General features: G+C 45.7%; 1 protein-coding gene across 1 annotated transcript in view; it reads right to left on the bottom strand.

Annotated features, from left to right (window-relative positions):
* Positions 1 to 8,595: 8,595 nt before the first annotated feature.
* TEKT1 (tektin 1) overlaps positions 8,596 to 13,713 on the bottom strand; it is a 33,124-nt gene continuing 28,006 nt past the window's right edge. The window contains exons 7-8 of the mRNA XM_068265882.1: positions 10,639 to 10,835; positions 8,596 to 8,814 (exon numbers count right to left, since the gene is read on the bottom strand). Of these exons, the coding sequence (XP_068121983.1) occupies positions 8,655 to 8,814; positions 10,639 to 10,835 (357 nt within the window). The 3' untranslated portion in view covers positions 8,596 to 8,654. The remainder of the gene's footprint in view (positions 8,815 to 10,638; positions 10,836 to 13,713) is intronic.

Below are 13,713 nucleotides of genomic sequence, written 5' to 3' on the forward strand. Positions count from 1 at the left end.
ACCTAGGTAAGTTTAATTTTACATTTCCTTTTAGCGCCATTGATCCCGCTTTACTGTTGCAAAATTTTGTGGCACGGCATGCTGCCTTCAAGAAACTCAGACCGAGCCTTACAGGGCAACTGACAGAGTGGCATATGGAGGCTGCCATATTGATTTCCTTTTAAACAATACCAGTTGCCTGCCAGCTGACCTTTTTTAGCATTAGTAGTGTCTGAATTCCACATCTAAAACAAGCATGCAGCTAATCTCGTCAGACTTCAGTCAGAAATATCTGATCTGCTTCATGCTGGTTCAGGGTCTGTGAGGCTAAGAGTAATAGAGGCAGAGGCTCATCAGGACAGCCAGGAAATGTGCATTGTTTAAAAGTAAAAATATGGCAGCCTCTGTATCCCTTTCTTGTCAGTTGTCTTTTAAAAAGTCTGTGACAAACCACTCCCAATTTTTGGCCACACCCCTCAGGCCACACCCACAAGCCGGTATTTTTTTACCCTAAAGGTGGCAACCCTATCCCACAATGATTTAGTCCGTTTCCCCATTGTAAAATCTTTCCTCTCCCTGATTTACATACTGACATTTCTCACATGGTGACATTTTTACTGCTGACAGGTGATGCCACTGGAAGGAGATGCTGCTGACATCACACTCATTGCTTGCTGCATTTTGTGGGAAATAACAGCTATTTACAGCTGTTTCCAACTGCCAAAAAAGCAAGCAGCATCTCCTTCCAGTGGCATCACCTGTCAGCAGTAAAAATGTCACAATGTGAGAAATGTCAGTATGTAAATTAGGGAGAGGAAAGATTTTACAATGGGGAAACTGACTAAATCATTTATACATAATTATTGTGAAAATGAATCACTTTTTTTTACATAGCTCCCAACTGTCCCTTTTTTGGAGGGACGGTCCCTCTTTGGGAGCCCTGTCCCTCTGTCCCTCTTTCCTTCTCATTTGTCCCTCATTCAGGACTTTGTCCCTCTTTCTATATTTATATATTTCTCTACTAAAAAATGTGTGTCGATTGACTAAACTTTATTCCCATCCTTTAAATTGATATATTACTAATTTTAAAATGTTAATATGAAGGAAAATGAATCAGGATATAAGGACCAGTGTGGTTTGAATTATGAAACAACATATTTTTCTCATGAAATCCTTATGGCAGAGTTCACTAACCCTGTCCTCAAGGCCCACCAACAGTACATGTTTTGCAGAATCCCAACCTACATTCACAGGTGAGGTAATTAGTGTGTCAGCAGAGCCGATTACCTACCTCTGTGGATTTCTACTAAACTAGCACTGTTGGTGGGCCTTGAGGACAGGTTTAGGGAACACTGCGTTATGGTATGTGTGACTAGGGATGTGATGGGGCGTGATCAGGGGTGTGGCAGGGACGTGGCTTAAGTGTCCCTCTTTCTCATCTCAGAAAGTTGAGAGGTATGTTTTTTATTACATTATTTTCGCTGGAGTTCCTTTTAAAATGTTATTTCCCCAAAATATCTCCACTTCTGCACCACCCACACTCCCGAAATTTTCAGGGTAGGGATCTACATCTGTGCCAAATTGCAGACGGTAGCCCCGCTGGTTCCTGAGATAGTTTACAGTAACCTAAGTGATATATATTGTGGCGCTTGTTCCTAAAAAAATCAATTGAATTGGCTGCACTGAGTTTATGAGGTTACTCAGACCTCATTCCATACACCAAACAATACTTCAATACAACTCATGCGCTTGTGTTGTATTAAAGTATAGTTTACAGTAACCTGTCTCGGGAACTAGCAGGGTTCGGGGGCTGCAGTTTGGCATAGAGCGTGTTCGGGGGTGCCTTCCCTACCCTGAAAATTTTGTTAGTGTACATGGTGCGGAAGCAGAGATATTTGGAGTGTTTAGTGCGGCAGCACAATTAAACGGAAACAGGCTCCTACTGCGCATGCGGGGCGGCACAACATGCGGGGTTGCACCAACTGTCATTACAACGGAACGCCTGGAAGCCGCTGTCTATTGCAGAACTTAGCGTGCCTGATTCCGCCCGCTGCCGTCACGTCACAGGAGAGAGAGGAGAGCATCTCAGCAAAACGGATGGCCTGGCGGGATCACTTGTGCTACTTGTGCCTTTTGGAATTTAACTTGCTATTAGGCTGGACGGTAAATGTAACCTGACATTAGGCTGAAAGCAAAGACGCAAGGAGAACTAGAAAAGCCCCGGTTGTGATCGGTGAACCTGGCAGAGCATATAGCTTTCCCGTTTTGGAGAATGCTCCAATCTGGTGAAAAAGAAATTGAAAATAAAAAGAGATAAGCTCAAGAGTTTTTCTGTTGGCCAGAGATGCCACAAATCACACTTAGGGCCCTTTTCCACTAGCAGTCGCTAGCGTTCACGCTGAACGCTAGCGATTGCTGAAACGCAATTCCGGCGATTTCCCGACGTTTGCGGCCGCGATTTTGCTATGCTATGCACTGCATAGCAAAATCACGGCAAATATCGCTCCACTGCGCGTTCGTGTTCCCGTCAAAAACGAATTGCGGTAGTGGAAATGACCTACCGCGATTCCTATGTTAAAAAGCAAACTGTAGCGATTGTAAAATCGCTAGCGGTTTGCGACTTTACGATTCGGCCAGCACAAACGCGCTAGTGGAAAAGGGCCCTCAAAATCGGCTGGCTTGTTAGGGGAAAAGGAAGTCAAAGGTCAATCACTATTTGCTTTACCCCCAGTTTGATTTAACCCTTTTTCTGCCAGCTGATTTGTCCTAAATGCGAATGTACAACTGTGCTTTAAGATGGAAAAATAGGCATGCAAAAACATCATTTGGCTGATGAAAAGTAATAACATTTTGGTCCAGCAGCGGGACCACAGCAGCACACCAGCACTGCCACCAGCACTGCCAGAAAAACACCTAATAAAAAGTCTCTCAAGGCCCATACTCACTTGAAGAAAGTAGAAGCCGGCACCATTGATGTATTTAATGCGCTTTCCACTTCGACATATTGCACAAAGCAAATGTAGCAACGTTTCGGAGGAGGACCTCCTTTGTCAAGCTATGACAGTGTCTCAAAAGAAAATGTCATGTCAGACTTCTATGGAGTAGACACAGTGTATTTTTAGATGAAGTTCCCCAGTTAGTTTGAAACAATGACTAAACACCAGTTAAAGCCCTGCGCGGGTCTAATTTTTCAGACCCGCACCTGACCCGCAACCCACTTCTGGTGAATCTGGTACCCGCAGACCTGCTACCCAACCCATAACCCGATCAAAACGGGTACCTGAACCCGACCCGCATTTCGGGTAACCCGCGGGTACCCCGAACTGATGCAGGCCTCTAACACTAGTATGGGAAGGGGGTGGGAGAGGGGTTCGGCTTGTTTCTTTTTTTTTTTTTTTTTGACTGAAGGAGGAAATATTCTAATGTTGGGCATACAGTAGTAAACTTTTAAAAAACTATTGATATTTACCTAGTTTTGTTGACCTGTGTTCAGATTCACTGCCACTCCCACCCACCACTGACATTATCTGCATCCCTTGATTAAATAATACATTTCTAGGAATCTATGAAAGCTGTTTGCATGTTTTGTTCACTTCCTGTTGATGAGTAAAATAGGAGTTCTCGATAGGGGCAGATGACTTTGTTACATACATGCGTGCAAATCGCTTGAAGCTCAGCCCAGAGTATGTTCTGTTAAGCAGTCATATGCCTCAGGATGACTGAAATTTCCAAATACCATCTACAGAGGTGTATGAAAATCCTAACAAAAGCACGCTGCTAAACACTGTATCTTATACTGAAGCAATAGAAATTCAGTTTTAGGGTTTCCAGGAATTGGCTCTCCAATAATCCACAACACAACTAATTGCCTCAGGCTGGCTTAACAAGACCACTTTTCCTGTCCTGGAATAGGAGCACCAGTACAGGTAGCCAGATATAGGTGCAGCCAGCATATGTAACCTGGAAAAGGTGTGCCAGTACAGGTAGCAAGATATATGTGCAGTCAGTATAGGTAGCCAGGAATAGATGCCCCCAGTACAGGTATAGGTGCAGCCAGTATAGGAAGCTATGTATAGGTGCCGTCAATACAGGTAGCCAGGTATAGGTGCAGCCAATATAGGTGCCACCAGTACAGGTAGCCAGATATAGGTGCAGCCAATATAGATAGCCAGGAATAGGTGCCCCACTATAGGTAACAGGAATAGGTGACCCAGTATAGGTAGTAGGTATAGGTACCCCCAGTATAGGTAGCAGGTATAGTTGCCCCAGTATAGGTAGCAGGTATAGTTGACCCATCATAGGTATCGGAGCCCCCAGTATAAGTATCAGGTATGGGTGCCACTGCGGGCAGGGGGGCCGACATCATCTTCCCTCACTCCACCTGGGCCTCCCTCCTGTGCTATCCCCTCCTCCCGCATGGCTGGAGTGCAGTGATGGGTGTGTAATTAACTCACCTGATCACTAGCTCCATGCAGTGTCCCCCCTGGCAGCAGGCTCCTCTCCCGATCTCTATGATGCGTAGTTACTACGCATCATACAGGAAGGAGAAAGAGGAGGCGGCTGCCGGCGTGGGACATAGACATGGAGCTAGTGATCGGGTGAGTAATTATACTGCAACGCTTACTCCAGCCATGCAGGAAGAAAGAGGAGGGGGGCCCACATGGAGGGAGGAAGGAATGATGCTGGCCCTCCTTCCCGCTGCTTCTTGGGGGAACTAGGTACGTCGCTGGCAGTTGAAGCATTTAATTGCCACAATGTACCTTGTATGTGCTTGGCAGTAAAAGGGTTAAACAACCAATATTTCTTGACATATTGGGTCATATGCAATTTACTTTTTTTATTACATCTTTTCCTAGGAAAAAAAAAATTCATCTTCTGTTTAAAATAACTTTTTAGCACAATGGAATTGATAAAGTACTAAAAAGTAGTTGAAAAAGTACTGTCAAAATTACTCTGCGTATTTTCTTGCTTGCTGGTGGCATTTTATTGATAACGTGAAAATATCACATAGGAGAAAACTTAGGAGAAAAAGTGAATTGCATATGGCCCTGGGATCTCAGTTTACTGTCAGAGCACCCTGGGTAGTGAACATTACATTTTCAGTTCGCGAATGCAAAAGCTAATTTTCTGCAAAAGTTCACGAACCGCCATAGACTTTAATGGGCAGGCAAATTTTAAAACCTATAGGGACTGTTTCTGCCCACAAAAGTGATGGAAAAGTTGTTTAAGGGGGCCTAACACCTGGACAGTGGTATGCCGGAGGGGGATCTATGGCAAAAGTCCCACCAAAAATTACATAGTTTACACAGTCGTATTTTAATCTCTAAAAGGCAGAAATCACAGTACATTCCTAAATTTGTGGAATTAAGTGCTTTAAAGGTCCGGCGTGCGCACATGGCAGTAAGGTAGTGTAAGGGTTAGGCCTGGTTCATACTGTCAAACAAAACGCTGCATTTAATGCACCTCAAACAACTGCAAAGAGGTTTAGTGATAACGTCAGGTGAGCAAATCATTGTTTTTACTAATTGACACTTCCAGGACATAAATTTTAATCCGCTCAGCGGCAATGTTTGTATAGTGGTGTGTAGTGGCCGCCGTGCTTGTGCGCATGTTTGTGGGAGTGCAGGCAACCACAGTTTTCCTGCCCTTATGGTTGGGCTGAGGTACTTCAATGATAGTATAATGACCGAAAAACCACTGATTCTGCACTGAGTCCTTATACAGGGGGCAGTAGTGGATACTAGATGCCAGTAGTGGTGGTGAAGGATTATTGGGTTATGGTCGTCGAAAGTAATGCTTTCCTTCACAGCAGCCATTGGTAGAGTGTAAAATGGCTGCTGTGCTGGCTTTTTGATAGGTGAGGGACGGTCCAGGTGGGAGGGATAGCTGATTGGCTGCCATGTGTCTGCTGACTCTGGGGTGCGGAGTCAATTGTTGGCTCCATATGTATAGGGGGACGGGTTGAACACGCCATATGCTCTCGAACAGACTCAAACGCGAACATGCGTTGCTCGCTGGGAACTGTCTGCCGGTGAACAGTTAGGGCCATCTTTAACCCTGGGGTGTTAGTTTACTGTCAGAGCACCCTGGGATGTCAGTTTACTACCAGTGCACCCTGGGATGGCAATTTACTGCCAGAGCATCCTCTGATGTCTGTTTACTGCCAGAGCACCCTGGGTGTCAGTTTACTGCCAGATCACCATGAGATGTCAGTTTATTGTCAGAGCACCCTGGGATGTCACTTAATTGTAAGAGCACCCTAGGATGTCATTTTACTACCAGAGCACCCTGGATGTCAGTTTGTTATCAGAGCATTCTGGGATGTCAGTTTACTGCCACAGCACCCTGGGTGTCCATTTACTTTCTGAGCACCCTGCGATGTCAGTTTATTGTCATAGCACCCTGGGTGTCAGTTTATTGCCAGAGCACCCTGGGATGTCAGTTTACTTTCAGAGCACCCTGGGCAGGGCCGGAGCTACCATAGGAAAAAATGGGCAATTGCCCCAGGGATCCGGAGCCTGTAGGGGCCCCCAAGGTGTCCCTCCCCCATCTTAACTGTTGCTCTCCAGGGACTCTGTAGAGTCTGTTAAGTTGGGAGGTGATTAGGGCAGGGTCAGCAGCCAGCTCAGGGGCACAGGAGGGAAATTTGGCTGCAACAAAGGGCCTCTAATGGCGCTTTTTGGTCGGGGGGGGGGGTGTCTGTTTAGGGGCCCCAAGGCTAGTTTTGCCCTAGGGCCCAATTGTTACTTGAACCGGCTCTGACCCTGGGTGTCAGTTTACTGCCAGAACACCCTGAGATGTCAGTTTATTGTGACCTGATGCGGGGCACCTGACACTCCGGCTTCCGTGCACTGGGGAAACCGGAAAGCCGTTAGGAGCCCGCAAGGTGAAGCAGGACATTGCTGGACGATCGGTGGAGGCTTCGTGAGTATTCCGCCTGCACCTGGGGGAGATTTGTGCTTTTTGTACATGTATCTGGCATCAGGCGATCCCCGCTGGTGCCGGATACTGGGGACTGAGCTGTACTTAACCACTTCTGCCTTCTTTTTTTTTTCACCTTATGCATAATTTCAGCGCTCCTCCCATTCATTCTCCAATAACTTTATCAAATAACACATGGCCACCATGCAAATAAGAAACAACGGGAGACCAGTACTCAGGATGGGACCACATGGAGTAAAGTGGATCCATAGCCAGATGACAAGTCAACATGATACTCATCATCAGTAAATAGGGAAAACAGAGGGGGAGCAGGCATGTAGTGGAATCTGTCTGATGCACACCGTTCCCCCTGTTCTCCGCACATCCTCTCCGATCCTACCTAAATTCCCCCAGACAGCCTCTTCCTGGTTGGCCGAGTCGGGCATCAGTGGTAAGGCCCAGCTGCGCCTGTCCTAAATCGCGTGCCCGCAGCCAGGAGTGCACTGTGCATGACGTCATGTGCATGCACAGTGCTCTCCCAGCCGTGTGATGTAAGGATGCGCGCAGCCGGGCCTGCACACCGATGCCCGACCTGGAAGAGTCTGCTTGCACAGTAACACAAACCCGATCTGACCCTGGCTATCCCTGGTGCTCACCCTGCTGCCGCTCAAATCCTTGGCCGTGATAAATACTGTTCTCCCTCTCGCAATTCGGAGGGAGGAGTAATTCTAAGTCCAGCAATCGGCGGAACCCCAAATTACCATTACATGCCCTGCACACTATAGCATTACTGTTATAGCAGCACCTATTCAGAAAGGTGTCCTTGGGCAAAACTACCTTACACTGCTACTGCCTAATGAGTGTGCCCTTGTGGCTGGCGCTTTGTGTCCGCCAGGAGAAAAGCACAATATTAATGGTATTTGTCTTGTCTTATTTTATAAACAGGAGCCGTTCACGCTTGTCACACTGCAATGGATCTGCGGGATCCATTGCAGTAAGCGGACTGCACCTCTGTGCGGTCTGCAATAAACCCAGGCAGATGCATGCGTTCCCCCATTTAGCCTATTGGGGGAGCATACGTGTCATGCAGACCATCGGAGTGGACACTACACTGTCCGCACCTGCTAGATACGGCACGGGATCCGGCAGCAGATGGAAACAGACCCTAATGATTTGTGTGTGTGTTATTCAACACCTTCTGTGTTACGGTGTTGTGTCTGATTGCGCTGCCTGTTAATTTGCGCTGCCCCGCATGCGCAGTAGGAGACTATTGAATGATGCTGCTGGAGCTCTATGCCAAATTGCAACCCCCGAGCCCCGCTGGTTCCCGAGTTAGGGTTCTGTAATTTATCTCCTGAACCAGCGGGGCTCGGGGGCTGCAATTTGGCATAGAGTTCGTTCGGGGGGTCCCCTCCCTACCCAGAAAATTTGGGGAGTGTAGGATGCGTGGAAGCAGAGATATTTAGTATTTTACCTCCTGCATCATTAACTTTACACTGAGCATGTGTGCTATTCAGTGTGGAAGGGAGCATCCGGGCAGCGGAATCAAACATTAAAACGGCAAGGCCTGAACTCTCTTATATGGTCTTCTACCCAGCGTCGTCCCACATGTGCAGTTCTGTATATTTCCTGAGGTGTGTAACCCTTTCTAGGCCAAAATAGCCTCAGCCTATTGTGCTAACAAACAAGGAACAATTCACCACAGAACAAAACTTTATTTTGAGCTTGTATATGCATTTAAATAAGATGAAACATTAAAAATTGTTGATTGATATAGCTTCCCTCATCTGCATACATAGCACCTCGTCAATATACAAAGAATTTTCTTTAACCTGAATTTCCTCTTCTAAGGACAGCTGGTTACGGATCAAGCCTTTTAGCTCAGCTTCTGCTTGGCGCAGAGTTTCCCGGAGTCTATAAGAAAAAAATGTGTTAGACAGCTTATACACCCTGCTTCCCAACTGTGTCAGCAATGATAAGCAATATCCTACTGTCAGACCCCACCCATTCTTTTTTCCTCAATGCTCTACATCAAAGCATCTCTATATCTAAAACCTGTGTCCCTGCGTCCTCCTCTTGTGTCCCTGTGTCCCTGCTTTTGGCCTACACACAATACAATTTTCTGACAGAGTTACTGTCAGATCAACTATTTCCAACAGGTCCAATCTGATTCCGATCGATTTTCCCATCGATTTTCCGTTCACTTCTATGGAAAATAGATCAAAATTCAGATCAGACCTGTTGGAAATAGACGATCTGACAGTAACTCTGTCAGGAAATTGTATCTTGTGTACCTAGCATTATGGGGTGCACATACGTCAGGACAGTGGGGGAGTTATGCAGTTAAAGGGGACTTGAACTCTTGCACAGGACAGAAGGAAAACGCAGAAAATCACCCTGTATGTATTTAGAGAGTTTAGCTCATCTAATCCCCCCTCATCTGTGATCAAAGCTGTAATTTGATCTGTGTCAGCTAGCTGCCTCAGCAGAACAGCTAATTTGTAAACACAGGATGCTAACCCTAAGTCTGTTTCCATTAAAGCAGGAAGTAGACGCACTGCAGATTTGCTGCAGCTGTAACAAAAATGTTTTTCTTTAAAGGTTAGTATGCTGTTGCTTATCTTTTAGGGCAGAGAGAAAGTTCTGAGTTCAGGTCCGCTTTAAACATGACTCTCACAGCATTTATCAGGAGACAGTTAAGGAAGGGTGACACTTGTGTCTGCGGCAACTAAAGACAATAACTTGCAAGTGTTTTTCCGTTGTTGTGCAGGCTTTTTTTTGTACGGTACCAAGTGAATTTCAATGAGGAATTGAAGGCAAAACTGCAGGTTGTATCTTTTTTAAACGCTCACACAATCGCAGAGAGCTCCTGAAAACACAGCAGCACCATAGGAAACCATCACTTGCCTGTGATTTTAACAAGAGTGACCTCTGCCTTAAGCTTTGCTAATATTTGGGACATGGATGTCAGAGTAGGTTAGGTTTGGGGGCAATGTAAGTGCTAGGTCAGTTTTGGTTAGGATAAAGTTGACAGTTATTGCTTGGGGGAGAAAAAATGGGTTAGGTTACTGAGAGACTGGTTAGAGACTGGTTAGGGATGGTTTAAAAGGTTAGGTTAAGGTAAAAGATTAGGTGTTCAATATTAAAAGGTAAGAGGAGGTGGTTAAGTACATGAAAGCTAAATCCGAGGAAGGGGGAGAGATTAGCGTAACGCTACGGTCATGCAATCAGTTGAGATGCTGCATGCCGTTATAATGCACCACACCGTACTGTGAACGTTAGATGGGTGATGTAATGCATTGCGGAAAGCCACATTTCAAAGCAGCAATAGCCTGTGAACTGTAGTCCACCCAAGTAGATTTTTGTAAACAGCCACCCGCATAGGCTTTTGTCTGCTTTTAATTGTTAATAAATTGGTTTTATGAATTGGGATACGTTCCTAAAATAGTATTGTGGAGTGCTCATTTTCATGTAGACCTCTGTCATGGTTTGTTATAGCAGTAGGGTATTGTACCGTGTTAGCCATCAGTAAAAGCAAGAAGTTTTAAATCAGGATGATACCAGCCAATAAATGGTATCATTCTGATTTAAAACTTCATCCTGATTTAAAACTTCATGGTTTGTTATATTAGTTATTCTATCTATAGCGTAGTACTATCAGATGACAGAGTTCTTCCACTCTCTTTTTTTCTTGTTTGTGAAACTAGCAAGAAGACAAGTAAAAAACATTCTTCTAACCTTTCAACATTTGTGGATATCTCGTGAACTTCAGTGATGAGTCTGTACTGCACGGGATCCCGACATTGCTCCACATTAGGCCTGAGTGTTCTGGTCTCCAGGCGTGTTTGAGCCACTTTCATGGGACCTTCTTTATCTGCAATGGCTTTCTTGAGACTTTCTATGTTCTTCTCCTGACAAGTGATCTCATCCATAACCTTACAAAGAAATGATTGAAGACATATCTTAGAAAATAATAACCACTGATGATTGATGTTTAACAATGGCATTCATCCAAAGCTTACAGTACTTACATCCAATAGAAGAACGCTGCATGGCATAAACAATTTCTACCTAAAGGACCACTATGAGGAAAAAATGTAAAATATATGTAAACACATACATGTAATGTGTACATTCCTGCCAGAGTAAAATGGATTCTGTAATACTTTCTTTCTATAGCACTGTCACTTAAAGTGTACCTGAGATGTTGATAATGTATGTATTAATACTTACCGGTATCTGGAGCTTCCTCCAACCCCATGAGGTGCATGGGCTCTTTTAATGTCCTCTCCGTTCTCTTGTAATCCCCTCTGGTAATCTGGCCAATTGTGTACTTGTACTGTGCCCACAAAGTCCTTCTGATTCCCTCCGGGCAGCAGCAGCGACTCCCACAAAGCTGGCCGTTTGCTTGCAGTCGGCAGCTACTATGCATGCCCTCTGATTGCGCTCCTGCGGCCAGAAGCATTCTGCGCATGCACAGTATGTGTAAATCGATACTACACAGCTATAGTGGCAAAGCGGGATTTTTAATGTAAATAGAGTGCCAGCAAAAGCCTGACCCCAAATGATGTGTCCAGGGCCGGGCCGAGTCAGAGAGGCTCCAGCCTCAGGGCGCAGTGTAGGAGGGGGGAGCACAACTCACTCAGCTATGATTTCCTTATTGTGTTTGAAGCAGAGAGAATTAAGAAAAGGGGATACATGGCAGTGACTGCAAGCCAGATAATTAGAGATGAAGGTGTTGGGGGGTTGGGGACCTGGGGCGCCTCTTACTCTAACAGTGCGTGACGGCCGGGGTGGAAGGGATGGAGGGGAGCACTTTGGTGTCTCAGTCTTGGGTGCTGGAGGACCTTGTCCTTGTCCTTGTCAGTGTGTCTCTAACTAACTACAACTCGGAAGGGGAATAGTATTTAATGCCACCCAGAATTTCATCGGTAGCAGGGTAACCCGTCATTTGGCTCTTCCTGTGCCCTAACTGACTGGGCGGCAAACTAATATGTACTCTCCAATGTTGCCTAAATACTTAGCATGCCTAATCTTTTGAAACACCTGACTGACTCCTGAGGACAATGTTCTACTCACCCAGCCCATTAGAAACCGTCTGCCATGTGACAAACATTGTTCTTTCTCCTCCCGCAATCATAACTGACATGTTGCTAGCCTGTAGGCTAGAGAAACGTCTGTGCAAATACATCAACAAATGTTGTGTGTTTTTTTTTTGTTTCAAAAGCAGTTGAACTGGCAAAATAGTGTGCTAATTCTGTTTAGCATCTTTGTATAGGTCATTTCCAGGTAGTGCTTTTCTAAAGAATAAAGGAAATACTGATAATCCCATATAAGGAGATGAAATGGCCCAAAACAGACAGATTTGTATTACCTTCTGTGAGTGACAGCAACAAAAGAAGAACAATGTATAGTGGGGTGCGAAAGTTTGGGCAACCTTGTTAAACGTCATGATTTTCCTGAATAAATCATTGGTTGTCATGATAAAAAATGTCATTTAAATATGTCATATAGGAGACACACACAGTGATATTTGAGACATGAAATGAAGTTTGTTGGATTTACAGAAAGTCTGCAATAAATATTTAAATAAAATTAGGCAGGTGCAAAAATGTGGGCACTGTTGTCATTTTATTGCTTCCAAAACCTTTAGAACTAATTATTGGAACTCAAATTGGCTTGGTAAGCTCAGTGACCCCTGACCTACATACACAGGTGAATCCAGTTATGAGAAAGACTATTTAAGGGGGTCAATTTTAAGTTTCCCTCATCTTTAACCACTTGCCGACCGCGCACTCATAACGCACGTCGGCAAAGTGATAGCTGCAGGACCAGCGACGCGTCGCCGGCTGCAGGCTAATTAATCAGGAAACAGCCGCTCGCGCGAGTGGCTACTTCCTGTCAATTCACGGCGGAGGGCTCCGTGAAACAAGCGGAAATAATCCGCTTTGTTTACATTTTTACAACGCTGCTAACAGTAGCAGCGTTGTACTAGATCAGCGATCCCCGGCTAATCAGCGGCCGGGGATCGCTGTCACATGACAGACAGAAGCCTGTTAGAGGCTGCACAGGACAGATCCGTTACTGTGCAGCCTCCGATCTCCGGGGCATGGAGGGAGAAGAGGGAGAGGGGGAATCCTGCGGTGGAGGGGGCTTTGAGGTGCCCCCCCCCGCCGCCACCCACACGCATGCAGGAGCGATCAGACCCCCCCAGCACATCATCCCCCTAGTGGGGAAAAAAGGGGGGCGATCTGGTCGCTCTGCCTGTTGTTTGATCTGTGCTGGGGGCTGTAGAGCCCACCCAGCACAGAACTTCTAAATCAGCGCTGGTCCTTAAGGGGGGGTAAAGGCTGAGTCCTGAAGTGGTTAAATGTTCTCTGAAGAGTAGCAACATGGAGGTCTCAAAACAACTCTCAAATGACCTGAAGACAAAGATTGTTCACCATCATGGTTTAGGGGAAGGATACAGAAAGCTGTCTCAGAGATTTCAGCTGTTTGTTTCCACATTTAGGGACATATTGAGGACATGGAAGACCACAGGCTCAGTTCAAGTTAAGGCTCGAAGTGGCAGACCAAGAAAAATCTTGGATAAACAGAAGCGGCGAATGGTGAGAACAGTCAGAATCAACCCACAGACCAGCACCAAAGGCCTACAACATCATCTTGCTGCAGATGGAGTCACTGTGCATCGTTCAACCATTGGCGCACTTGGAGAGGAAGCCTTTTCTCCACCCACAGCACAAACAGAGCAGCTTGAGGTATTCTAAAGCACATTTGGACAGGCCAGCTTCATTTTGGAATAAGGTGCTGTGG

Source organism: Hyperolius riggenbachi, chromosome 2, assembly GCF_040937935.1.
Source record: "Hyperolius riggenbachi isolate aHypRig1 chromosome 2, aHypRig1.pri, whole genome shotgun sequence".
NCBI classification, from domain to species: domain Eukaryota; kingdom Metazoa; phylum Chordata; class Amphibia; order Anura; family Hyperoliidae; genus Hyperolius; species Hyperolius riggenbachi.